A 27,892-nucleotide genomic window follows, 5' to 3' on the forward strand; every position below is an offset into this window, starting at 1 on the left:
ACGTCACTTCCGCTTATCCTCGGGCGCCGCTGCCGTGTTCTCAGAGTGCCGCGGCGAACTGGCTGGAGGAGCTAGGGGACTAGAGGCGGGGTGGGAGGGGGGCGGGTGGAAGGGGGAGGAAGTCCCGTAACGGAGACGCTGGTCTGGACGTTCCCACCTCCTCTGACACTGCCGAGTCCGATCGGAGAGGGGTCACCGCCTCCTTCAGCGAGGAGGAGGGGGGCGGAGCCCGACTCAGGTGAGGAGACCCGGTCAGCGAGTATCGTGATGGCGGGCGCGCTCACGTGGGGAAGGTTGAGCACCAGGGGCGAGCCAAGGCGTCGGGGAGCGCGCAGACGTGTACTGGTGCCCCCGGACTACCCTGGCTGTCTTTCGGAGGGAGCATTGTTACCGTTGGAGCCAAGGGGCCAGGCGGGTTCTTCTGCGCAGGCGTCCCCGGTGTCCCGACGCCAGGCTGTCTGCGGGGTGGGGCGGGGGCTGGTACCCCTGCGTCCCCGGCTGGCGACGTAGGTTCCCGAATGGGGTGGGAAAGGCCTCAGGCCCAGCGGCCTGGCGGGATGAAGAGAGGATCTGCTGCCCTGCGGGATGTGGTCGGACGGCTCCCTTGCCCCCATCCTGGGTCTTGAGCGACGAGGTTTCATTTCACCAGAGCAAGGCCATAGGCAGACTGCCATCGGGAGCCAGCCGCCGACCCTGGAGGGGTGGAGCCAGTGTTTCGGAATGCCCCAACTTGTTATGAGAGGACTGAAGTGTTTAATAGGCATTTATTGAATGCCCACTACTCCCAGGCTTCGTGCGAGGAGCTGTGGGGGATGCGGTGGTAAGACATTGCCGTCCCATCTTCTCCTGTTTGGAGGACAGATTTGTATGTAAATAATAAAAGGCAGTGAATTAAGGGGTGTTGAAGGTTAGTTTTTTCCTTTCATAATGGTCATTTTTTTTTTAAGTCAGCGTTCTGGCATAGTGAAGGATATTGTGGAAACTAATTTTCTGAACAGAAGGCAAATCCTAAATAATTTGGAGGAAAAATTTTAGGTGAAAGCACAGTACAGTTGATTACTAAGTAGTATCTTCTGACTCTAGTTAACTTGAATTAATAGAAGAAACTCTTCACCTTCAAAAATTGAAGCAAAAATATTCCAAAACATGTTCTCATATTTTTCACTTGTATTAAGTAGAGGACATTACGGGCTTTTCTTTAGAGGTTGAAGAGAATGCTGTGCCTTAGTCATTAAGTCATTGGTAATTTGTTGTCCTAGTATGGGCTGTTGTGCTTAGATGTAAAAGGCTGGGCAGAACTTGCTTTTCATTTGCCTAAACTCTTGTGATTTCTGTGGGGACGGTGGTTGGCAGTAAGCTAATAGTTCAGAGGGAAAAGTCCAGATGGGAAGAAGACAAGGAATTTTAGAGAAAAGCCCCTAAGCCAAAGGAAACCGTTCACTCTTCCTTTTAACCCTTCTGGAAATCTCATCAAATTTGGGAAGATTGACCTGGCCACCACAGCCAGCTTGGTGACCTTACAGGTAAGACTACTTGGGTGGGGACCTGTTCTGGGCCCTTGGGTTTTGCTGAATAAACAGACTCTTTTTTTGAAGAGTCCTGAAGTCAACTCGTTTACTAGAGATTTGCCCCTTTTCCCTAAAAGTTGTGTCAAAACATAACTTTTAGTTAGCTGAGGATGCTGGCAAGCTGGATTTTGGTTAATTGATATGTCTCTAGCAGAATTCTGAAAATGGTAAGATTTGGAGGAAAGGCATCTTACAGACTTAGGAGCGAACGCTCTCAAAAGAGACTCACAAGACTGTCCCCAAAGTGGAAGTAATAAAAAATCACTGGGATATCAAATAGTACTTAAAGAACTCAGCATGAATTATATCGAATTGGAGACTTTAAAATATCTTGTGTTCAGTGAAATTGACAAAACCTGGTGTAGTGCTGACAGAGAATCTTGAATCTGGCTCACATTCGTTTTGGAAATGGAAAAAAGAACCCAAGGTATTGATTCTATGTTAGCTTTCAACCTTTTTTTTAATGTAAATTAATTTTAAATACTTTCCCCCTCTGTCAGTTTTAAGCGTGTGATTTTTCTTTTACTGTACGTAATATTTCTCAAATATGGATGTTGTCTAGTAGAGCCAGTTTTGTTAGTGTAGCAGGTGGGATGGAATGTAGCACTACACTATGCCTTTTGTCTAAGTATGAAGTGAACTTCTCATCTCCTAAAAGACCAGCTGTTTCTGAGTGAACTATTGCTCTTTGCATATGTTCTCATCATTTTCACCACTGAATAGTAGCTTTTAATTTCAAGATCCAGTTTTAGAGGTGCCTTTCATTTTATTAGTTATACATGTATTTCCTAAAAGCTTTGATTTATCTTGACATCCCAAACAGATTAGGTTACTCTGACAATTCGAAGGGTGAGGAGGGCAGAGAAGAATTTTATTGAGTGATGGAACAGCTCTCAGAGAAGAGGGCATGCAGGGGGTGGTCTCTTTCCCAGTGTGGCTGGTTCCGGGGCTTCTTAGGGACTCAGAATGGGGAGTGTGTGCTGATTGGTTTCTGATGCAAAAAGTTTAAAGGGAAGGCCGGGTGTGGTGGCTCACACCTGTAATTACTGCAATTGGGGAGGCTGAGGCGGGCAGATTGCCTGAGCTCAGGAGTTCAAGACCAATCTGGCCAACATGGTGAAACCCTGTCTCTACTAAAAATACAAAAATTAACCCGGCATGGTGACGTGCGCCTGTAATCCCAGCTACTCAGGAGGCTGAGGCGGAAGAATCGCTTGAGCCTGGGAGGCAGAAGTTGCATTGAGCTGAGAGCGTGCCACTGCACACTTGGAGTCTTGGAGACAGAGTGAGACCCTGTCTCAAAAAAAAAAAAACAACAAAAACGGTTAAAGCAAAGACACCACTCAAAGGTGGGCACGACAGTGTAGAAAACCAATTAGGAAAGGGGTAGATATATGTAAAATAGGTGAAGGGTGGGGATCAATCAGAGGAAAGCATGCCAAATGGGAACACAGGTTCTCAATCTGGCCCGTGGATTTGACTTGTAGCTTGGCTTTCAAGCTTTTAAACTGTCTTCGGCTTGGAGGTGGGGTTTCACTGGGGATGTGCCCCTGTCTGCCTAGGCATTTGTCTGTCTCCTGCCTCTATCATAGTAGTCATTGGCAGACAGTTTTCCTTCTTCCTTGAAGACAGGATACCATAAGTAAGCATTATGCCATAGCTTAATTGGCAGTTTTTTTCCTAGTGTTACATGAAATAATGCATTTTATAATCACAGACATCTTAGATTTAATGAAATTTGGTAAAATTAATAGAATTTTAGCTCAGGTGGCACACACCTGTAGTCCCAACTACTTGGGAGTCTGAGGCAGGAGGATCACTTGAGTTCAAACCAGCCCAGGCAACATAGTAAAATCCTGGCTGCCTACCCCCCATAAAGAGACTTTTGTACCCAACTAATTCCTTGTAATTGTAACCAATGAATTTTCCTAATTCGTTTTCCTGCTCTGGAAAATGTTTGTTACTGAAAAGAAGCCTATCGAGCGTGATATTTTTCCTTATGTAAATGGAAATTAACAAATAAAATGTTCATTTTACAAATTTTAAAGGATAATTAAGTGATAGGTCTACTTTTTGGAAATTATACTTGGTAATGTGTTACTTTGTATGGTAACAGGTTTACAAATGCCTTTATTCCTAATTTACTTTTTTTTTTGAGACAGGGTCTCACTCTGTCACCCAGGCTTGAGTGCAATGGCATAATCTGATCTCGGGTCACTGCAACCTCCGCCTCCTGGGTTCAAATGATTCTTGTGTCTCAGCCTCCTGAGTAGCTGGGACTACAGCTCGTGCCACCATGCCCGACTAATTTTTGTACTTTTTGGTAGAGACAGGGTTTCGCCATGTTGGCCAGGCTGGTCTTGAACTCCTGACCTCAGGTGATCCGACTGCCTTGGCCTCCCAAAGTGCGTGATTACAGGCATGAGAGCCACTGCACCTGGCTGATTGCTATTTTCTTAAGTTTAAAATGTTTAGGGTGAGTTGCTCCCCTTTTTTTCTATGCATGATATTGTTGACATGGTATAATTAATTTTTCAGTACATCTTAGTCAATTATAATTTAAAATCCACTCAACCATCTTCCTCTAAAAATACAAGGCTTTCACCTTTATAGTCCTTATGGTTTAGTCTTTTTTGCGAAGAGGATTTGAGGAAGGAAGACCGGGAAAACAAAATCCAGTGTTTGGGCATTCGGTTGTGGGAGGAGCCCAGAAATGCTACAAAAATCTAAACACATTTAAGTTACTTACATTGTACTTATTTTGAATAGATGATCAAAAGCAACTCTGCAGGTCAAGTGAAGGTCACTTGCTGAGCATTATTGATTTGATAAATGATTGAGAAGTGAAGGCATATACTGCTTTGAAAGTAAACTAGGTGTAAGAAATGGATTAAGTCCATGTTCATCTTCTCTGTTGGAAAGGCACCATAATAATAGTGTCTCCAAAGCTTTGTCATAGTTTTCATCTTGATAAAAGTTTAGTTTTTTTTTTCTTTCTACTTTGTTCTGTTTTGCTTTTGAGATAGGGTCTTGCTCTGTCACCTGGGCTGGAGTGTAGTGGGATGGTCATAACTCACTGCAGCCCCAAACTGCTGGGCTCAAGCAACCCTCCCCCACCCAGCCTCCCAAGTAGCTGGGACTACAGGCATGCACCACCACGCCCAGCTAATTTTTGTATTTTTTGTGGAGGTGGGGGTCTCCCTATGTTTTCCAGGCTGGTCTTAGACTCCTGGACTCAAGCATTTCTCCCACCTTGGCCTCCCAACATGTTGAGATTATAGGCGTGAGCCACCATGCCCAGCACCCAGCTAATTAAAAAAAATTTTTTTTGTAGAGAAAAGGTTTTGCTATGTTAACCAAGCAGGTCTCAAATGAGCCTCCCGCTTCAGCCTCCCAAAGTACTGGGATTACAGATGTGAGCCCCGCATCTGGCCTAATTTTTTGCGGGGGGAGTGTTCACTCTTATTGCCCAGGCTGGATCCAGCGCAATGGCGCGATCTTGGCTCACTGCAACCTCCACCTCCCGGGTTCAAGCGATTCTCCTGCCTCAGCCCCCGAGTAGCTGGGATTACAGGCATGCACCACCATGCCCGGCTAATTTTTTATTTTTGGCAGAGACAGGGTTTCTCCATGTTGGTCAGGCTAGTTTCGAACTTCCGACCTCAGTTGATCCACCCGCCTCGGCCTCCCAAAGTGCTGGGATTACAGGTGTGAGCCACCGTGCCTAGCTGGACTAATTTTTTTCATTAAGAAAGAAGTTTCTTGGCCAGGCCCAGCATTTTGGGAGGCTGAGGTAGGCAGATCACAAGGTCAGTAGCTTGAGACTAGCCTGGCTAATATGATGAAACCCGGTCTTTACTAAAAATTTTAAAAAATGGCCTGGCGCAGTGGCTCACGCCTGTAATCCCAGCACTTTGGGAGGCCGAGACGGATGGATCATGAGGTCAGGAGATGGAGACCATCCTGCCTAACAAGGTGAAACCCCGTCTGTACTAAAAATACAAAAAATTAGCCAGGCGTGGTGGCGGGCGCCCGTAGTCCCAGCTACTCGGGAGGCTAAGGCAGGAGAATGGCATGAACCCAAGAGGCAGAGCTTGCAGTGAGCCGAGATCGCACCACTGCACTCCAGCCTGGGCAACAGAGCAAGACTCATCTCAAAAAAAAAAAAAAAAATTAGCTGGGCATGGTGGTGCACGCCTGTAATCCCAGCTATTCTGGAGGCTGAGGCAGGAGGATTGCTTGAACTGGAGGTTGCAGTGAGCTGAGATTGTGCCACTGCACTCCAGCCTGGGTAACAGAGTGAGACTCTGCCTGAAAAAAAAAAAAAAGTTTCTTGATCTGTCAGGGGTAAAAGACATGTTTAAAAGTTGTTTATGCTACACATCAGTTGGGATTGGAAAGAAAAGAAAACTTTTTTTTTTTTTTTTGAGATAGAGTTTTGCTCTTGTTGCCCAGACTGGAGTACAATGGTGCGATCTTGGCTCACTGCAACCTCTGCCTCCCAGGTTCAAGCGATTCTCCTGCCTCAGCCTCCCGAGTAGCTGGGATTACAGGCATGTGTCACCACGCCCCACCAATTTTTTGTATTTTTAGTAGAGACGGCTTTTCTCCATGTTGGTCAGGCTGGTCTCAAACTCCTGACCTCAGGTGATCCACCTGCCTCGGCCTCCCAAAGTGCTGGGAGTACAGGCTGAGAAGCAGGGGCTGGCATGCCCATGCCCTGTTTTACATTTTTTATAAATCTCTTTAATATGTAGTTTAATAGAAGACAGCTGGATTCCATTAAATGCTTCTGCATTCATTTTGCCGTGATACACTATGTTGATTAAAATACACCAAAAAACTCTAGCATCACACAAATATGTAGTTGGAAAGGGAGGATTATTTCAGTAGATTTTTCAGATAATTTTGGATATTCTTACTCTGATACTGTACCAAAACTCCACAAGTGGTATTTTCTTAAGTGATTAGTGCAATGTGGAATCTGAAATTATGTCAATGAACTTTTCATATTCTGTTGCATTAAAATACATTAGCTTATGTTTTGTACCTTGAATGAATTTTTACCCATACCTTGTTTTATAGCATTATTGTTACATGGCTACATGGTCATTTGGAAAATACTGATTTCAGAGTTATGCAGATCTTCCAAATGTTGACACATTTATTATACAATGTAAAAAAATCACATTTCATTAATATCACCAATGATCTGTCAGAAGAATTTGAGCATGTGGGAAGCTGTCAAGCTCACAGTGACAGATACAAGTTTTCCAAAATACTAATTTTCACCTGAATTCTCAAACTTTTTTATTGGCAATAAGTACTAAGTTATCTTATTTAAAATAACAGGCTTGTTTCATTCATTTTTTCATTCATTTTCAAGAAAATGGCAAATACTTCTAAATAACCATAGTTTGTCATTTGTTCTTTCAAGTAAAAATAGTGTCCCATGAGAAAAGCAATTAGTTGAGCCACCTCAAAAACTGCCCAAGTACTTTTTCTTGAGGCAACTTGTATTTCAGAATGCAGGAGGAAAACTTCAGGTGTACTTCCCATTTTATCACACATATTGAAAACAGGTACTCAAGAGTCGAGACTTAATAACAGATGTAGGGAAGGGGAGGCTGGGTCTCCATTGGAGTGAGCATTTGGTTAGTAGTAGCTGTGTTCAGCACAGATGTTTGGCATTCTGACCTGATTGTTCCTGCTGCCTAGCTTAATTTCTTCCCAGTTCAATCTTACGTATCCAGCCTTCCCATCAATTCCATGATCAAACTAATAGCCTTTCAGTAAATTACTTTTATGTTTAGGATCAATTTTTGTTGCTGCAACCAATGACTCTGGCTGATGTGCTGCTTAAACTTAAGAAAAAAACCCTAAAATACTTTTTAAGAAAGTAATCTCAAAAGTGATGATAGCCTTTAGTTCAAAAGTATGTGCCTCATGGTTAACCTTTCTGATGACTTGTAATTATTAACATCAGTTATGAGCAGTCACTATCCAATACCTACCTTTCTAGCCATACTATTTTCCAGCCAAATCGAATACATTGCTTTACCCACCTCAACCCCTTCTCCACCTTTACCTCTGTCTAGGGGTTTGTCCAAATCCAACCAAGACCTAGCTCTGTTGTCAACGCTACCATGAAGCTAGAAATAACCTTTGCCTTCTCCAAACCATTGAGAGGTTCTTTCACCTCTTATGTGGCACTTAGTGCCTTCCACTTTGTAATATCGTTATTCATGTATATCTTATTTCCACTAAATACCTGTGACAGTACTGTCCCATACAAATCTATGCTCCACAGCGCTTAACCTTGAACAAGTAAGCACTTTAAAACATTAGATGATGCTGGCATGGTGGCTCACACTTGTAATCTCAGCACTTTGGGAGGCCAAGGTAGGAGGAATACCTGAGCCCAGGAGTTCGAGACCAGCCAGAGCAACATAGTGAGACCCGTCTCTACAAAGAATAAAAAATTAGCTGGGCATGGTGACGTGCCTGTAGTACCAGTATTTGGGAGGCTGTGGTAGGAGAGTCACTTGAGCTAGGGAAGTGGAGGCTACAGTGAGCTGTGATTGCACCACCACACTCCAGCCTGGGTGGCAAAGCAAGACTCTGTCTCAAAAACAAAACAAAACAAAAAACATATTACATGAATGAACTTGTATACAAAAAATACACAAGTACCTTTATGGGCTGTTGAGGTCCCTTGAGCTGTATACTACCTAGCTCCAAGCTGCTGGGCCTCTTTTCCCCCTTAGTGGGTCACCTGTCTCTTTCTGCAGCTATCAACTTAACTTCATTTAAGCAGCCACTCCTTGCTCTCATTCTGGAGTTGCTGCTTCAGTTAGTTAGGGAACTAGAAAAACTTGAATTTTGTTTCGAACAAAAGACTGTGTGAGGGCTTGAGGGACTTTCCTATGAGAAAATCTTTCATCCATAGTCTTTGATCTTTATTTTGGATATTCTGAGACTTTTTCTTCTGGTTTTTGGCTGATTTTAGAGATAGTTGTGATTCTCAGAAAAGTGATTTTTGGGTAATACATTATACTTCATCCGTATATAGCAAAAGTTTATTCAGCAAATAATTTACTGAGTATTTTATGTCAGGCACTTTGAGAGAGAGAAAATACAGTTCCTGCCCTCAATAAGCTGTTTTAGTAGAAAAAGCATTTGAGCTTGTACTAGGAACCTAAGTAGGGCACGAATACCTTTTCTTATTCAAACTGAGTTATAGAGCTCTAGGTCAATTCATCCCTAGGGATTTTGGCCTGGAAAACAAGGTGGCAATGTGGGGAGAATTGGAGAGTTAGGTGAGATGGTCAGGGCTTCCAGCTCGCCTTCCTCAGTCATGCTCATCTTTAGTCACTAGTGGAATTTTCCTGTTTCATAGAACTAACCTGTTCAGTTTCTGAGCCAACCCTGACAGAGCAGAACCAGAGATATTATGACATTAGTCATGCTGACAGGTCTGGTTTCTTGGGGTTAACCCAGGCATCATTGTGCCCACCTAGTTCCAGCCTTCCCCTACTCCCACCTTGCTGGTCAAATTAGAACAATGGATGGATGTTCCAGTACTCCGCTCTGTCTGACTTGGAGCCCTGTCAAAATTCCTAGCCTGGGCCAGGTGGGTGGGTGGCTCACGGCTGTAATCCCAGCACTTTGGGAGGCTGAGGCAGGTGGATTGATTGAGCCCAGGAGTTTGAAACCAGCCTGGGCAACATGGCAAAACCCCCTATCTACAAAAAATACAAAAATTAGCCAGGCATGGTGACACGCACCTGTAGTCCCAGCTACCCAGGAGGCTGAGGTGGGAGGATCACCTTGAACCTGGGAGGTCAAGGCTGCAGTGAACCGTGATCAGGCCACTGTACTCCAGCCTGAGTGAGAGAGTGAGATCCTGCCTCAAAAAAAGAAAAAAAAAAAAAAAATCCTAGCCTGCACTTCCGGAGCCTGTGGTAGGAGGATTGCTTGAGCCCTGGAGTTCAAAAGCAGCCTGGGCATATTGAGACCCCACCTGTATTAAAAAAAAAAAATCCTAGCCTACTTGAGTGGGTCCTTGCTTTGTTCTGCTCTCTGACTTTTGTTTTCATCTATATCGTCTCTACAAGTGGAGGAAATGTTCTGTCTAGTTATTTTTCTGCTGATGAAATGGGAGAGTTCTCTGAACCCCCCTCACAGGACGTGTGACAATGATGTGGCTCATCTGTTTGGCTGCCACCACTGCTAAAACCCTTTACAGGAGGAGGAGCACAGAGACAGGCAGGGGCAGGAACTGGGGCAAGCTCTTTTAGGCTCTGGCCCCACGGTGGCATCTAGGGGTGGGTGCCCGCAGCTCCCGAAGCCCCATTGGGCTTGCTACAGTGCTCTTTTAGCTTGCCATATGCAGATGGGTTAAGTGTTAACCAGCTCAGTACCTTCTTGGTATTTGGGTTCTTGTCCAGCATCCAGGAAGAATCGGGTCACACATGGACTTGAAGGATGGTGTATTCGGGATTTTATTGGATGACGGAGGTGGCTCTCAGTGGGATGGATTGGGAGCTGGAAAGGGGATGGAGTGGGAAGATGATCTTCCCCTGGAGTTCGGCTGTCCTGTGGCCGATCTCTCTGACCATCCCCAGCTGAATGGCTCTTGACATTCAGATGCTCCTTCTCTTCTCTCCTTGGCCACACTGCTCTTATGCTCCTCTGCACATTCTGTTTGTCTGCTCATCTGCCTGTGGAACCTGGGGTTTGGGGTTTATATGTGTACAGGATAGCATGGTGTGGCAGGCCAAAAGGCAACATTTGGGTGCAAAAACAGGAATGCCTGTTCCCATTTAGGGCCACAGGTTTCCAGGCTTGAGGGTGGGGCCTTAGCTGGGGTACTGCCTTCTTCTACCCAGCATTTCCCTGTCTCCTGTCCATATCACTAGGGTTTTTGTTTTTGCTGAGCCCACACAGAAGTAGGATCTGCTAGGGTTTTATCTAGATTGGGCTACTGAATGTTAAGGATTCCTTAGAATGTTACTTTGCTTTCTGCAGGTGACAACTGTGTGGATCCTGCCTGGCAGGCAAGCAGCAAATTACTTGATATGGTAGTAGATGATGTTTGAGTATGGGTGCGGTTTTTGTTATGAATGAAGTATATTATTGAGAAGCATGTGGGTATATCAGTATATAAATTAAATAGTTTAAAATGTGCTGGTTTGTTCTCCGAAGACAGAAAGGAACTTTATTAGCCTAAGTAAAGCATTATTAGAAAAGTAAATCTATTGAGAAAAGTCATCTTTTGATTATTCATGTTAATGTAATGGACAGTAATGAGAGTGTATTTTCTTAATTATATTTAGTTTTGAAATTCCTAAATATTTGTTCCTGCAGATAACAAATACTGAACTTTACACTTGCTTTGGGTTAGACACAGTTATACATCAGTAGATTGCTTGCCACACTCTCCTCCAGCTATGTTGACTCATATTGTCACATTTTGGAGCCTTTTAAAGAGACCTGAAGCCTTTTTCCTTGGTTAGAAGGCTTCAGACAGGCAGCTTTGGGTAAAACTCTTATTTACTCAGCCTGAGCTCTGTTAAGGCTTTTAGACTGGCCCTCTGACTTTGCTAGAATTACTTGAGAGTTCTGAGTAAGAATGATCTTGATTCATGATTCCCTTCCATCAGAGCAGATAATAGCAAATTTTATATCCCCCAAACGAACTGAATTTTTAAAATATTCCCTCTAGATCCAAAAAAGTTCTAAAGGTTTTGAGATAGCTGTATTATATAGGTTTTCCTGGGAGATGTAATTTGAACTTCATGTTTGACTGTGTGGCAGAGATCCAACACAAACCAGGTTAAGGTAAAAGGGGAGTTCACTGGCTCATGAAACAAGTCCTAGGGTGGTGCCAACTTTAGTCATGCCTGGATTCCAGAGTCTTGATACCTTCTGGACACTGTTTTTGGTATCACTTTCTTCTGTGTTGGCTTCATTCTCAAACAGGCAAAAATGGTCACTCTCAGTGCTGGATTTATAACTCCCTCACAGTTTGTAATCTGGGTTGAGATAGTCTCTTTCTTGATATACCAGCAAAAGCCCACAGGCAGACTCCATTGGCAGAACTTGGGTCACATACCCATGTCTGAAACAATCACTGTAATCAAGGAGAGTGGGTACCAAGTTGACTGGGTCTCCCTGGATCCTCCGTCTCCTGGTGAACTCAGGTGTTTGGGGCAGTTCGATCTGTACTACCTGGACTCATGGACTAAGAATGGGTGGGAAGTGATTTTCTCCAATGACATAGAGGGACCCCCTCTCCCCGAAAAGGTGGAGATAGTATTTGAATGTTGATTTGTGGGGAAATGGTAAAAAGTTTCACACCGTTACAGTTACTTAGTGCTGTGTAACAGATCTGAAAACTTCATGGTGCTCACACCTGTAATCCCAACACTTGGAAGGCTGAGGCGGAAGGATCCCTTGAGCACAGGAGTTCAAGACCAGCCTGGCCATCATAGGGAACCCTGTCTCTACAAAAAAAAAAAGCTGCGTGTGGTGGTCTGTGCCTGTAATCCCAGCTAACGGGAGGCTGAGGTGGGAGGATTGCTTAAGCTCAGGAGTTCAAGGCTGTAGTGAGCTATAACTGTGCCAGCACTCCAGCCTGGATGACAGAGCAAGACCCTGTCACTATTTAAAGAGAGAGAGAGACAGACAGACAGACATGTGGCATCTTAGAATCCAATGAAGGAATAGAGATTTCTTGTTCACCTAATGGTTATGGGACAGGGGTAGGGGATTGAGAGTGCAACCTATATGATGTAAATATACAAGAATATTCCTTACTAATAGACAGTAGCATCTGTTTATCCATATGGTTACATGTTACTTTATTTTTTAGTATCACCAGGTGTGTAGCAGATACTGTGTAGCTCTGACCAGATCCCCTTGATCCCTATTACCGGTTCTGTGCACCCATCCTATAGCTATTGTGTGCTTAACAGCTTGCATCTGTGACTCTTGAGGACTATCTTTGGGTGACTGGCATCACTTTGTGCATGGGCCCAGAGAACCAGAAGTGCCTGGCAGTTTACATTGCCCTAGGGAGGCTTTTAGTCATTGACTGAGTGACTGCAGGGCTATGAAAGACCAGCACCTTTGCCTTGAGGTGGCTCAAACTCAGAGGCATTGTTTATACTCCAGAGCACCCCTGCTAGAACACACTAAGGCTGGGATTTTGCCCCATATTATACCTTTACTTGGCTGCTGCTTCCTTCTCCTGCTCCTTACTCCCATTTTCTCCTGGGAACTTCTTGATAAATCACTTGCACTTGAATCTTTCTCTTATGTTTTGCCTCTGGGGAACCCTAATTAAAACAGTACGAATCTAAGCCTCCTTTGTATTCATAGTCTTTGGAATCACTTTTGAGCTTCATATTAATAGTGATATACACTGCTATTTCCAACTAATTCTTGGAATATTGACTTCTGGGTTTTGGGGATGGCCAAAACATATATCAAAAATGATGCTAGTATTTGGTTTAACTCATGCTGCATTTGGTTTAACTCATGACCCCATTTTTACTGTGAGTTATGCTTCTGTTACTAGATATTTTAAATAGCTTATCTTAAAATTCAATCAGTGCAATTGAAACTGCCTTTGCAAAATCACAACTGAGAAAATTAATGACAGCGAAAGATATCAGACCTAACCGACCCCATCTTGCTTCTAACCTCTAAACTCTTCTTGTTCATTCCTGTGCGTAGGCCAAACTAGCCTTGGGAAGGAATTTTGTTTACAGTTTAAAGCTAAACTGTTCTTGTAAAACAAATGAAAGGCCACCAGCCACCAAGTTAGAATGAGAGGGGTTGGAATTCTAAATATTACCAGCCATCATTAGGTAGGTCGTAAGAGTTGCAACTTCCCCAATTACTCTTGAAGGTAACATCACTATTGTGAACCTCAGATCGGCCTTTTGAGATGTCTTTTCAGGCTTTTGCATTTCTGACAACTGGATGGCCCCACCTGGACCTGCCAACCAGTTCTGTATCCCCCACCCAGGAACTGACTCAGCATAAGAGGACAACTTCGACTCCCTAGATTTCATCCCTAAGCCAACCAATCAGCACTCCTAACTCACTGGCCCCCTACCCACCAAATTATCCTTAAAAACTCTTTTAAGGATAAAAAGCTTTTTAGGGGGTGATAATGACAGTTTTTTCTAATTGTATGTGTGTGGTTATAGTTTATTCAGGCTTTCTTTATACATTTATCATCTTACCAAAAGTGTATATGTAAATTTGCTAAGTGCACATCTGTCTTTTTTTTTTTTTTTTTTTTTTTTGAGATAGTCTCACTCTGTCACCCAGGCTGGAGTGCAGTGGCACTACATTGGCTCAGTGCAATCTCCATCTCCCAGGTTCAAGCGATTGTTGTGCCTCAGCCTCCCAAATAACTGGGATTACAGGCCTGCGCCACCACACCCAGCTAATTTTTGTATTTTTGTAGAGACAGGGTTTCGCCATGTTGGTCAGGCTGGTCTCAAACTCCTGGCCTCAAGTGATCCACCCACCTCGGCCTCCCAAAATGCTGGGATTGTAGTCGTGAGCCACCGTGCCTAGCCAGTGAACATCATTTAACGAATCAGTAGTTCTACAAGATTTAAGACAAACACCAGGCCTTACCTTCCCTGCTTTCCATTTTCTTTTCTTTTTAAATTTTTTTTTGGAGATAGGGTCTCACTCTGTCACCCAAGCTGGAGTGCAGTGGTATGATCTCAGCTCACTGCAACCTCCACCCCTGCAGGCTCAAGCTGTCCTCCCACCTCAATCTCTTGAGTAGCTGGTACTATAGGTGTGCATCACCACACCCGGCTATTTTTTTGTATTTTTGGTGGAGACGGGGGTCTCACCATGTTGCCCAGGTTCCTGTTTTCCATTTTCTCTTCTCCAAGACTACCATTTTCAACTCTTAGCTAATTCTTTTGGTAATTACATGTATATATTAAATAATATGCTTGGAGCTAATTCATTTTTTTTTTTTTTGAGATGGAGTTTTGCTCTGTTGCCCAGGCTGGGGTGCAGTGGTGCGATCTCGGCTCACTGCAACCTCCGCCTCCCAGGTTCAAGCGATTCTCCTGCCTCAGCCTCCTGAGTAGCTGGGATTACAGGTACGTGCCACCAAGCCTGGGTAATTTTTGTATTTTTAGTAGAGACGGGGTTTCACCATGCTGGCCAGGCTGGTCTTGAACTCTTGACCTCAGGTGATCTCCCAAAGTGCTGGGATTATAAGTGTGAGCCACTGCGCCTGGCAGGAGCTAATTCTTAATTTCAGTTTAGGCATTATCTATTGACATCTCCTTGGTTAAAGGTAATACTGTTCTTTATGAATTTGTTAATTTCTCCTTGTAATTCTGCCAGTTTTGCTCAATGCATATTACTCATTCTTCTATCTTCCAAATATAATTAAAATTTTTGTTAGATCAGCAATTCGCAAAGTATAGTCCAGTGACCTATATGGGCCCCACAGACTTTTTCAATGGGTCTGTGAGGTCAGAACTTTTTATAATGATACAAAGACTTACTTGCTTTTTTTTTGAAGCAGCTTTGTTGTCTGGGGTAAATACCTGGGGTTCGTTGTCTCGGGCCAAGAAAATTTGGGACACAGACACACTCGAGTTTAGGAATGGAGGTTTAATAGGCCAAAGAAAGAAACAAAGAGAAAGGAAAACAGCTCTCTCTCTAGTGAGACAGAGGAGCTTCTGAAAGGAAACGACCAGCCGGTGGCAGAATTTGCCAGATTTTATAGGCAGGCTTGAGGAGGTGGTGTCTGATTTACGTAGGGCCCACAGATTGGTTTGATCATGTGTGACGTTTATATAGCACATGGGGAAGGCTGGCCATTCCACCCTAATCTTATTATGCAAATGGGCTTTCCCCTTGGCCTGCCCCATTGTCTGCTGCTTACCGTACACATTGCTGAAAAAGAGAAGGGAAGATGAAGCCACCATTTTGAACATGATTGGCACCACTGCTGGCATCTATGTCTGCAGCTCGATTTTACAGGCTGCTCTTTGTTAGAAAGAAAAATCACTTGGGGCTGCTTTTTATTAAAAGGAAAACCTTACCGAGGGCTTACTTACCCTCACTATCTGCTTAATTTGTCTTTAATTCCTGTATCATTTTTACTCGTTCTTTTTTTTTTTTTTTTTTTGAGAGTCTCATACTATCGCGCAGACTAGAGTGCAGTGGTACAGTCTTGGCTCACTGCAACCTCCACCTCCTGGGTTCAAGCAATTCTCATATGCCTCGCCTCCCGAGTAGCTGAGACTACAGGCATGTGCCACCACACCTGACTAATTTTTGCATTTTTAGTAGAGGCAGGGTTTCACCATGTTGGCCAAGCTGGTCGCAAACTCCTGGCCTCAAGTGATCTGCCCACCTGGACCTCCAAAAGTGCTGAGATTACAGGCATGAGCTACCGCACCAGGCCTTTTTTTACTCATTCTTTCATGAATGTAGAGTGGAGTGCATGGAGTAGGCCGTGCAATGTGTGATATCACAAGCCTGAATGCAGAAGCAAATATGAGAATCCAGTTGTCTTCTCTTAATGCCAAAATATAAAACAATACCCCTCTTATGTTTTTGGAAACTATTTATTTATTTTTTAAATAACTTTTTTCTTTTTGTTATAGAGATAGAATCTCACTATGTTGCCCAGGCTGGTCTTGAACTCCTGGGCTCAACTGATCCTCCCACCTAGGCCTCCCAAGGTGCTAGTTTTACAGGTGTGAGCCACCGTGCCCGGCCCAGTTATTTATTAAAATGTTATGTTAACATGTAATTGTTTATTATTTATTTATTTATTTTGAAACGGAGTCTCGCTCTGTCACCAGGCTGGAGTACGGTGGCGTGATCTTGGCTCACTGCACTCTCCGCCTTCTGGGTTCAAGCGATTCTCCTGCCTCAGCCTCCCGAGTAGCTGGGACTACAGGCACACGCCACCATGCCCAGCTAATTTTTGTATTTTTAGTAGAGTCGGGGTTTCACCATGTTGGCCAGGATGATCTCGCTCTCTTGACCTCGTGTTTGCCCGCCTTGGCCTTCCAAAGTGCTGGGATTACAGGCGTGAGCCACTGTGCCCGGCTGTAATCGTTTATTACTATTTTTAAATAAGTTGACAAATAGTTTTAAATTTTCTGTTTTAATTTCTTTAGAGTTCCTTTTTTAAGAAAGTCTACTCTACTTCCTTAGCTGTCCATGGCAGAGTAATCAGGACTTAATAAATTGCTAGTTGAAGATGTTACAGTGTAACACCAACTCATCTGTCCTTCTGTTGTTTGGTTCTTTCTTTCATTTCCAGGAAGATCACCTCTTACTCAGTAAAACTATGCATTTCCAAAGTCACATGGATTAATATGTAGAGGGGCCCTATTTGTCAGAGGGATGCTATGGTGGACATCTGTCATTTGCAGCTCCCCAGAATCTTCTGAGCACCCCTTCCCCCCTTCACATTTGGATAGTCTGCAAATTGTGAGTCCCACTTTCCCAAGGTGGAATCATAGTTATGATGCAGACATTAGCCTCTGTATTGCCTGAAGATGGTCTGCCAACAAGGTATAACAGGAAGTTCCAAGCATCCCTAAAGTGTTTTGAGAGGAGTGTGGAGAACTTGAGTTGGTCTCAAGGCCTATGATGGGGGATCTAGTGTAGAGCTGAGGATCTCTAGGCTGATGGGAAGTTAAAAGATTGTAGGTACTGTTTGCCTGTCTTCCAGTATTACTTAAACCTTTTATCTTTGTTGGGGTTGTGTTTAGCTACCTCAGTAGCCTCTTTTCAAAGATCCCCTGGCTCTTGGAAAATTTCCTCAAAATGGTGTTTCTGGGACCACAATTTAAAAAAATTGTTTATTTATTTATTTTAGAGATGAGGGCTTGCCATATTGCCTAGGCTGTTCTCCAACTCCTAGGCTCAGGTAATCTTCCCATCTTGGCCTTCCAAAGTACTGGGAATTACAGATATGAGCCACCATGCCCAGCCCCGTAATTTTTAAGTAAGCTATTTTTCTCATATAAGTTCTGTTGCTTATCTAAAAAAAAAAAAAAGAAGCATTGAGCAGAATATTACTGTCCTTTTAAATCAGTATGCCTAGTTGAAATACTGTTTATTTGTGAAGTCAGTCTTTTATGGCCCCCCTCACCTATTAACTCAGGAAAATAATTCCCACCTGCCACTGTTGTTTTGAAGATTAGAAATAATGTAAATTAAAAGTACTTAGCATAATGACTGTCAGGCTCTCAGTAATTACTGTTATTATACCTGTAATCCCAGGCTGGCAGGAGGATTGCTTGAAGCCAGGAGTTCAAAGCTGCAGTGAGCTATGATCATGCCACTGTACTCTAGCCTGGGCAACAGGGTGAAACCCTGTCTCAAAAAAAAAGCACAGTAAAAAATATATATTTTATTACCACTACCATTACCTCTGTTACTGTCACCAGTGAGACTGTTACTACAATGCTGGGTGATACGGCTTGGCTCTGTCCCAACCCAAATCTCATCTCGAATTGAATCCCCACATGGAGGGAAGGAGGTGATTGGATCCTGGGGGTGGTTTCCCCCATGCTGTTCTCCTGATAGTGAGTTCTCACAACATCTGGTGGTTTTATAAGTGACAGTTTCTCCTTCACACACTCACACTCTTCTGCCACCATGTGAAGAAGGTCCTTGCTTTCCCTTTGCCTTCCACCATGATTGTAAGTTTCCTGAGGCCACCTTAGCCATGCAGAACTGTGAGTCAATTAAACCTCTTTCCTTTATAAATCACCCAGTCTTGGGTATTTCTTTATAGCAGTTGAAAACAGACTAATACACTGGGTCTATTCCCCACTGTAGGAGAGAAAGCAATAACGCTGAGTGTCTAGTGTTCCTTGTTTTTGCCTGTTGAGCCCAAGCTTCCATGGTCGCTTAGAAGAGCAACTCTGAGTCTTGTACAACTTCCCACCACAATTCCCTGTTTATTTTATTCCTCAAACCAGAATGTTTCTTCCCTGTTACTGCTACAAAATAATTACCCCTCTGGAACTTGGCACTTATTCATATATGAGTGTACTTTCTAAGGCAGGGCTATAGACTTAATGAGCAGTAATTGCATTTCGTTTAATCTCCCCAAAGCCTTAAGCTCTGTGGGCCCTGAGTGAGTCGGGTGGGGACCCGGGATGTGTGTGCTGCTGCCTGCCACTGCTGGCTCTCTGCTTTCTGCCGGAAAGCTTGGTAAAGCAAGAAGGGATGTGGCAGTGGCTGCATCTTTGGAGATCTGATCTCTCATACATGATAGCAAAGAACAGACACCTCAGTGGGAAAGTATGTGTTTCAGTGATCTATTTTGTTGTTGAAAGTTCATCAAAGCTCAACAAACATAGGCAAAACAATGTGGCCAACATGTGTCTGCTGCTTTGAGGCATTTGCTTTTCCGATAGTTAACTTTCCAAGTATAGCTGAATAGCATAATAGTCTCAGTCGCCACAGTAGACCCTTGAATTTTGTGGACTTAGTTTGCCATTTCAGTTATTTCCCAGGATCCTGACCAACTTTGGCCTGTAAGGCTGTATGGCTGGGACATCAGAGCAAGTGGTTGGGCCTGGGGAGCCACTTGGCACCCATGCTGCCTTCTTATGAAATGCCATGATGGTATTTGTGAATTTTGGAGATTTGCAAAGATCTCAGGTATATCCCTTTAGAATATCACAGATCTACCTTTTTAAAATTTAATTTTATAAATATATGTGTATACATTTTTATGTATTTATTTATTTGAGACAGAGACTTGCTCTGTCGCCCAGGTTGCAGTGCAGTGCAGCGATCTTCGCTCTCTATAACCTCTGCCCCCTGGGCTGAAGCAGTCTTCCCATTTTAGCCTCCCAAGTACACTGGGACTACATGGCGGGCACTTGCCACCATGGCCGGCTACTTTTTGTATTTTTAGTTGAGATGGGGTTTTGCCATGTTGCCTAAGGTGGTCTCGAACTCCTGAGCTCAAACAATCCGCCCGCCTCAGTCTCCCAAAGGGTTAGGATTACAGCCATGAGCTACCACACCCAGCCTATAGTTCCATAAGGCTTATAGGTAAAAAGAAACAACAACAACAACAAAACAGCAGTCCCCTGTCCCATCCTTTTCCCCATCAATTACCCACTCCTCAGAGGCAACCACTTTCAATTATTTCAGCTGTTTCTTCCACTATTGACTTCCATATTTCTTTTTTCTTTTTTTTTTTGACAGGGTCTCACTCTGTCTCCCAGATTAGAGTGCAGTGACGTGATCTCTGCTCACTGCAAGTTCTGACTCCGGGCTCAAGTGATCCCCCTCAGCCTCCCAAGTAGCTGGGACTGCAGGCACATACCACCATGCCTGGCTAATTGTTTTTGTATTTTTAGTAAGAGATGGGGTTTTGCGCCATGTTGCCCAGGCTGGTCTTGAACTCCTGGGGGCTCAAGGGACCCACCTACCTCGGTCTCCCAAAGCGCTGGGATTACAGGCGTGAACCACCAAGTTGGTTAACTTCTGTACTTCTAAATAACATGCCAAATTACTATTTTTTGAGATAACCTATTTCAGACTGTATTTCTAGATTAATAAGGAAAGTGAAGATTTAACTTTATTATACCTCATCTCCTCTACCCTCTTCCCCCATGCAAAGTTGCTTTCTCTCATCCTCCCAATATCTCACATTCGGTTTAGTGTACATATTTTATGACTGTGTAAATATTGTCTACGAATGAACTACATATTGTGTCCTGTAAGTAAACAACCTTTTTTTTTTTTTCCTGGAGTTAATCATTGATCCATTTAAAAACTTCTTGTTTTTTTTTAATGACCTATCTTCACACTTGGATAGAACTGGTAAATTATAAGCACTCCCAATCACATCAGGTTATCTATCCATTCCTTTTTTTCCCACCCCCCTTGGAGACCCACTCCTTGGAGTCCTTCCTGCTCCAGTCTGACTGCTTTTGCTCTCCAGGCCTGCTGCCTAGTTGTCATCTGGAGCTTCATCATCATCCTTGGGATTCCCTTTGCCTGTCTTCTCTGGTGGGTCTCCTGTTTCCTACAATCTTAGTCGCCTCCTGAGAAAGGATAAACCTTTGGGTTCTTATCTGAAAATGCCTTAGTTTATCCTAATTGATTAATAGTTTAGCTGAGTGTGGCATTCTAAGTTGGAAATCATTTTCTTGGATAATTTTGAAGGAACTGTCATCTTCTAGCTTTTAGTGCTGCTGTGGCAAAGACGAATGCCAATTTTATTCCTGATATCAGCCTAGTGTGGGGATTTGTATCTTCATATTTTGAGTACTTGTTGGGCCTTTTTAGTCTTAATAAGCAAATTTCTTCAGTTCTCAAAATTTAAAAAATACCATTTCTTGGCCGGGCGCAGTGGCTCATGCCTGTAATCCCAGCACTTTGGGATGCCAGGGTGGGCGGATCACCTGAGGTCAGGAGTTCAAAACCAGCCTGACCAACAAGGTAAAACCCCTGTCTCTACTGAAAATACAAAAATTAGCCGGGTGTGGTGGCGTGCACCTATAATCCCAGCTCGTCAGGAGGCTGAGGCAGGAGAATCACTTGAACCCGGGAGGCGGAGGTTGCAGTGAGCTGACATTGCGCCACTGTACTCCAGCCTGGGGGAACAGAGCGAAACTCTGTCTCAAAAACAAAACAAAAAACCATTTCTTACATCATTTTCACCCTCTGTATTCTTCCTTTTCTCTTTCTGTAGTCAAGATATTGGACCTGATTAATTCCTTCTCTTATTCATTCACTTATTTTTATTTTATTTTATTTTCTGAGACAGGGCCTTGCTCTGTTGCTTAGGCTGGAGTGCAGTGGCCCAGTGACAGTTCACAGAAGCCTTGACTTCCCAGGCTCAAGTGATCCTCCCACCTCAGCCTCCCAAGTAGCTGGGACCACAGGTGCACGCCACCATGCTCGGCTAATTTTTTTTTGAGACAGGTTTCATTCTGTCACCCAGGTTGGAGTGCCGCAGTGCGATCTCTGCTCACTGCAGCCTCTGCCTCCCAGGCTCAAGTGATCCTCCGCCTTCAGCCTCCTGAGTAGCTGAAGGCACATACCAGCATGCCCGGCTAATTTTTTGTATTTTTGGTAGAGACAGGGTTTCACCTTGTTGCCCAGGCTTGTCTCAAACTCCTAAGCTCAGGCAATCCTCCCACCTCAGCCTCCAAAAGTGCTATAGGATTACAGGCATGCGCCACCACATCCTGGTGTTTTTTTGTTTTTGTTTTTTTTAATTGGATAGATTTTCAGCCAGGCCTCCTGCCTTAGCCACACCTTCATTCCATTTCCCCTGGCAAGGGCAACCAGTTCCTTGGCCTTTGGGAATGAGATTTATATATGTTAGGTTGTTTTATCCGCTGCCTAGTTTAGGATTTTCGCTTTTGGGGTGTGCTGAGTCAGTTAGCACTCATTTACCTCTCCCCAGCTTCCAAAATGCTATTGAAGGCCTTCTCATTCTCTTTTTCCTTGTGGGTTTACACCTTTAAAGTTTAAACAAAAACTTTAGTGTTTTTTTTTTTTTTTTTTTCTTTGAGATGAAGTCTCACTCTGTCGCCCAGGCTGGGAGTGCAGTGGTGTGATCTCAGCTCACTGCAACCTCTGCCTCCTCAGCCTCCCGAGTACCTGGGATTACAAGCATGCACCACCATGCCTGGCTAATTTTTTGTATTTTTAGTAGAGACAGGGTTTCATCATGTTGGTCAGGCTCGTCTTGAACTCCTGACCTCAGGTGATCTGCCCGTCTCAGCCTCCCAAAGTGCTGGGATTACAGGCATGAGCCTCCATGCCGGGCTTCGTGTCATTTTAGTGGGGTTTCAGGAAAGAGCACGGGGCAAATGCGTGTGTGCAATCTGCTACCATCTATAACTGGAAATCTTCCACACTAATATTGATTTGCCCTTTTCACTTATTTAGGGTTCCTAAGACTTTGGAATTTCTTGGTATTCATTCCTCATCCTTAGGGAATGCAGAACTCTAACAAACTTCTGTGGGATAGATATGCCATCACTCACACACTGGTCTTTACTAACTTAGACCCTTAGTGTTATACATGGCTCATATGAAGAGTAAAGGGGAGCCTGTCGGTAGCTAGGCCCACATGTGTGCATGCCTCCTGGGCTGATGGCTGAATTGCCATTTGCTTCTTATATGACAAGCTCTTAGTGTATGTGCCCATTATCAGAGATATCACGGGCTTCAAAGGTCCAAGCTTGGCCATCCATTCCACTCTTTTCATCATACCCTTTGTGTTCTGACTTTGAAGCTTTTCTAGGTCTTAACATTTTCTTTCTTTGTTTTTCTGTAGGATCATGGATTTTCCTGGTCACTTTGAACAAATCTTCCAGCAGCTGAACTACCAGAGACTTCATGGCCAGCTCTGTGATTGTGTCATTGTAGTGGGGAATAGACACTTTAAAGCCCACCGCTCCGTGCTGGCAGCATGCAGCACGCATTTCCGAGCCCTGTTCTCAGTGGCAGAAGGAGATCAGACCATGAACATGATCCAGCTGGATAGCGAGGTGGTGACAGCAGAGGCCTTTGCTGCACTGATTGACATGATGTATACCTCCACCCTCATGCTGGGGGAGAGCAATGTAATGGATGTCTTATTGGCAGCCTCTCACCTGCATTTGAACTCTGTTGTTAAGGCATGTAAACATTACTTAACGACAAGGACGCTGCCCATGTCTCCCCCCAGTGAGCGCGTTCAGGAGCAGAGCGCCCGCATGCAGCGCTCCTTTATGCTACAGCAGCTGGGACTAAGCATCGTGAGCTCAGCCCTCAATTCCAGCCAGAATGGCGAGGAGCAGCCAGCCCCCATGAGCTCTTCCATGCGCAGTAACCTGGATCAGCGCACGCCCTTCCCCATGAGACGCCTTCATAAGCGCAAGCAGTCTGCAGAGGAGCGGGCCAGGCAGCGCCTCCGACCCTCCATGGATGAGTCTGCCATTTCAGATGTTACACCGGAGAATGGGCCTTCAGGGGTTCATTCTCGGGAGGAGTTCTTTTCACCAGATTCTCTGAAAATTGTGGATAATCCTAAAGCTGACGGAATGACTGATAACCAGGAAGATAGTGCGATCATGTTTGATCAGTCTTTTGGCACTCAAGAAGATGCACAGGTGCCCAGCCAGTCTGATAACAGTGCTGGCAACATGGCACAGTTGTCCATGGCCTCTCGTGCAACTCAGGTTGAGACTAGTTTTGATCAGGAAGCTGCACCTGAGAAAAGTAGTTTTCAGTGTGAAAACCCTGAGGTTGGCCTTGGTGAGAAGGAGCACATGAGAGTGGTGGTTAAATCTGAGCCCCTGAGCTCACCTGAGCCTCAGGATGAAGTGAGCGATGTGACCTCACAAGCAGAAGGCAGCGAGTCTGTGGAAGTGGAAGGAGTTGTGGTCAGTGCCGAGAAGATAGACCTCAGCCCTGAAAGCAGTGATCGGAGTTTTTCAGATCCCCAGTCTAGCACAGACAGGGTAGGTGATATCCATATTTTGGAAGTCACAAATAACCTAGAGCATAAGTCCACTTTTAGTATTTCGAATTTTCTTAACAAGAGCAGAGGAAATAACTTTACTGCAAATCAGAACAATGATGATAATATTCCAAACACCACTAGTGACTGCAGGCTGGAGAGTGAGGCCCCCTATTTGTTGAGTCCAGAGGCTGGGCCTGCAGGTGGGCCCTCCTCTGCCCCTGGCTCCCATGTAGAGAACCCATTTAGTGAACCTGCAGACTCCCACTTCGTCAGGCCTATGCAGGAGGTGATGGGCCTGCCGTGTGTGCAGACTTCAGGCTACCAAGGAGGAGAACAGTTTGGGATGGACTTTTCCAGGTCTGGTTTGGGCCTCCACTCCTCCTTCTCCAGGGTAATGATAGGTTCCCCAAGGGGAGGAGCCAGTAACTTTCCTTACTACCGCCGCATAGCTCCCAAAATGCCAGTTGTAACTTCCGTCAGGAGCTCACAGATCCCAGAAAACTCTACCAGTTCCCAGCTAATGATGAATGGAGCTACGTCCTCATTTGAAAATGGCCATCCTTCCCAGCCTGGCCCTCCACAGTTGACCAGGGCATCTGCAGATGTTCTGTCAAAGTGCAAGAAGGCCTTATCAGAGCACAATGTTTTGGTTGTAGAGGGAGCTCGCAAGTATGCCTGCAAAATCTGCTGCAAAACTTTTCTGACTTTGACAGATTGCAAGAAGCACATCCGTGTTCACACAGGTGAAAAGCCTTACGCCTGCCTGAAGTGTGGCAAGAGGTTTAGTCAGTCCAGCCACCTGTATAAGCACTCAAAGACTACCTGCCTGCGCTGGCAGAGCAGCAATCTTCCCAGCACTTTGCTCTAGCTGTTTGTCCTTACAAGACAACGCTGAGGCCAGTTGTCAGACTGAATTTCTTTTGGTAAGCAGTTAATGCCTTTGGGTTCGAGGCTTCCAGCTGCCCAGTGGCTCTTAAACAGTTTAGCAACTAATAACCGGAGAACTAACATGTAGTATTTGTGCTGCTGCATTTCTGAGTGAAGTGCACGTCTTGGGAAAGGGATGCAATCCCTGAAACCAGGTGCTTCCTTGGGGTTGAGTAATGCAGTCAGAAAGTAGTTTGTAATTGATATTAAAAGTGGCACATTTAAAAATTTAAAAATTGAAGTGCAAAAAAATTTTTTTAGCAATTTTTGTAAAACTGTGTAGCATTTAAATTTCCTATACCTTCTGATGGGAGTATTATATCCCTGTATAGTGATGCAAAATGCACTTATGTGTAACCAGTGGTGATTTGGTGCCTGTCTTAAAGGAAGGCCTTTGAGGACACACCTGTCTGCCACAAATGCTTAAAGTGTATCATGAGCTAGTCCTAGGCCTCAAAGTACTGTATTTTTATTTTTACCTGATTTGCAGTCATAAACACTGCACTTTGGTGCTGACACTGGGTCCAGAGTAAGCATTCTCTTGGACTATTTAGATGTATATACTTTTGAATACATCACTGTTGGATAGATGTTTTAACAGTTTTTTCTGGTTTAAAAACCAAATTGTAAATGGAGTATGTACTTGTAGAGAGTGACAAGGTATTGTTTCCCTATGTGCTGTTTGAGCAGTATTTTAACCAACTTGTATTACAGATATTACAGTTCCATGTTAGGAAGTCAGAAAAGAGCTTGTGTTTGTCTTTGTTCTGATGATGTGGAGTCATGTTTTGTGGGGTCTTCCATGGCACATTTACCTGTTGCTCCGTCCAGATGTTGAGGGCCAGTCTAGGCTGACACAACCTACCCGAGGACAAGCCTGTTCTCCATTTCTTCTCTCCCCTCCCCATATAGCAACTCTCCCAGGTTTAGATTACCGTTTTCGACGAGATTAACCAAAAATGCCCCACACAGGTTTTATTACTGTTATATACTATACTTTTAACAGTACAGACCCTAAATTTTATTATTTGTTGCTCCCCCAATCTGATACCAAATGTTTAAAGTTGTTTGAAATCCAAACATGGTAGTGTTCATGGGTAAATATTTTCTAGGCTATGTAAGAGTTAGCAGCCCGTAGCATAGAAGTAATCAAGTAGCATCTGAGACTGTTGGAGGCACTAGGGCTTCTCTGGGCCCTACAGCCTCACTTCCCCAGCCTCACCTTGCTGTCCTCTGACACTGCCATCAGGGCTGTTAGTGGCACCTGTATGAGGCCAAGTGTGCGTCCAGGGGAACAGCACAGGTTAATGCGTCTCCCTAGAACTCATGAAGTCAGTTTAATTCATGCATGAACATGAGTTCATTTTATGTTTTATATAGCTTTCTTAGACATACCAAACCATCATGCATAAATCAGATAAATTATTCAGTTTTTGTGTTTAGAAAGCTAAGTATGTGTAGCTGGAAACAAAAATGAGCGTGTTTTCTCTCCTGTTAACCTAGAGTGTGCAGTTACACATGTGTGGATAATTTCATGTTCCAGGGGCGCTTGGCATCTCCCATGGACTGATTCCCAGGAAGAAAAGCCCAAAGGGAAACCCACGATTCCTTTCGAGTAGATGTGGGAAAGAGCCCATTGGATGATATGAGGTCCTGTGAAATTCAGTTGTGTGTGTGGCTCCTTGTTAGCAGTCATGTTGACATGGTGTTAGGAGGCTCCCCATCCACCCTTTACATGATGTAGGGACCAGTGTCTTGTGAGATTAACCTTGGGACACAGTGGGTTAGCCTGGAGAAAACGAGAGGCCCTGCCTGGACCCAGGGAGAGGAGCCAGTGACACAGGCAGAGCGGTGCAGCCCTCCTTTCCTTCCATTTGGAGGAGGTGGTGCCAGGAGCCTGCCCGCTTACCTCTGCTGAAGCATAAGTGGACTTTGCTTTTGGGGCTTATCTCTGATACATGCTGGAGCCCTGCCTCTCCACTGCTAGATGGAACCTGGAATCTCTCATCTACCTCTTAGTCTGTCAGTTTCTACGTGTGAGAAGCAAGCTTGTGGGCCAGTGTCCTTGTACATGCTGTAGCACTTAAAAAATAATTCCAGGGTTCCCTGGAAAACCAGTCCCAGGGTTCCTATGATCTGTAGTTTCTACCTGGATTATAACTGGTTTTGGGTACCTGAATTTTGATTGGTTAGCCTTAATTATAGTCTGGCGTGATCATGTAGAATCTTTTCTGGTGAACAGATCATAAAGTTCTATCAAGGCATCCATGTCAGTGGTGCTATGCTGGTTACAACTTGAGATTTTTGAAATAAAAAATTTGTCATATTCATGCCTCTAAATATGTGTTCTTTTTCTTTACGTTATTAAGGTTGAAACCAAAGAGGGTAATATCTCTTTGCCAGCCCTTCTTTGACTAGTACTTTGTTTTAAACCAAACCTTCTATTAACAGTTAACTGGTCATTCCTCTCAAATCATTCCCTTCTGCCTTCCCCCGCCGTCCTTTTCTGTCTTTGAGCTACGCACATGCATGAGATTTTGCTTTTCAGTCTACCCAGTTGCTCTCTGAGGGCCTGCGTAATCTTGTGCTGCTCCCTGGACCTGCCTCCCAAGTTGGAAACTCCATCTGCCAGTTTGGCTTGGCTGCTGGGAAGAGCTGGAAGCTGATTCCTTGAGCACAGAGCAAGGCATTGGCAATGGCAGTGCTGTGGCCTGACCTTGGAGAGAAGTGGGTAAGGTGGTGATTAAAAAAAAAAAAAAAAAATCCACCTGGGGGCTAGGGGGACAGAATGGGCAAAGGGAACAATATGTGTAGGTGCTGAAACTAATTTTAAAATTAAACCCACCTACCTCTAATCGTTCTGACCAAAATAAGAGTTACG

At 44.3% G+C, this 27,892-nt stretch overlaps 1 protein-coding gene across 4 annotated transcripts; it reads left to right on the plus strand.

Annotated features, from left to right (window-relative positions):
* On the plus strand, positions 1 to 27,887 carry ZBTB5 (zinc finger and BTB domain containing 5). 4 transcript variants are annotated; one of them, XM_055092030.2, is made up of 3 exons: positions 8 to 238; positions 14,592 to 14,713; positions 22,915 to 27,887. In XM_055092030.2, the coding sequence occupies exons 2-3, from the start codon at positions 14,592 to 14,594 to the stop codon at positions 24,950 to 24,952; spliced, it is 2,160 nt and encodes a 719-aa protein (XP_054948005.1). In that variant the 5' UTR covers positions 8 to 238; the 3' UTR covers positions 24,953 to 27,887. The 4 variants fall into 4 exon arrangements, with proteins under 4 accessions (XP_003805173.1, XP_054948005.1, XP_054948006.1 ...); XM_055092029.1 differs by lacking the exon at positions 8 to 238 and adding an exon at positions 248 to 1,523; XM_003805125.3 differs by lacking the exon at positions 14,592 to 14,713 and having other exon boundaries at positions 1 to 238.
* The last annotated feature ends 5 nt before the right edge of the window (positions 27,888 to 27,892 follow it).

Source organism: Pan paniscus, chromosome 11 (assembly GCF_029289425.2).
Source record: "Pan paniscus chromosome 11, NHGRI_mPanPan1-v2.0_pri, whole genome shotgun sequence".
Classification (NCBI taxonomy): domain Eukaryota; kingdom Metazoa; phylum Chordata; class Mammalia; order Primates; family Hominidae; genus Pan; species Pan paniscus.

What these genes read in the sequence shown, in the direction of transcription:
- ZBTB5 (XM_055092030.2), top strand. Translation starts at nt 14,592, where the DNA reads ATGGAGTTTTGCTCTGTTGCCCAGGCTGGGGTGCAGTGGTGCGATCTC. An exon ending in CTGAGTAGCTGGGATTACAG is followed by an intron (nt 14,714 to 22,914) that starts GTACGTGCCACC and finishes GTTTTTCTGTAG; the next exon opens with GATCATGGATTTTCCTGGTC.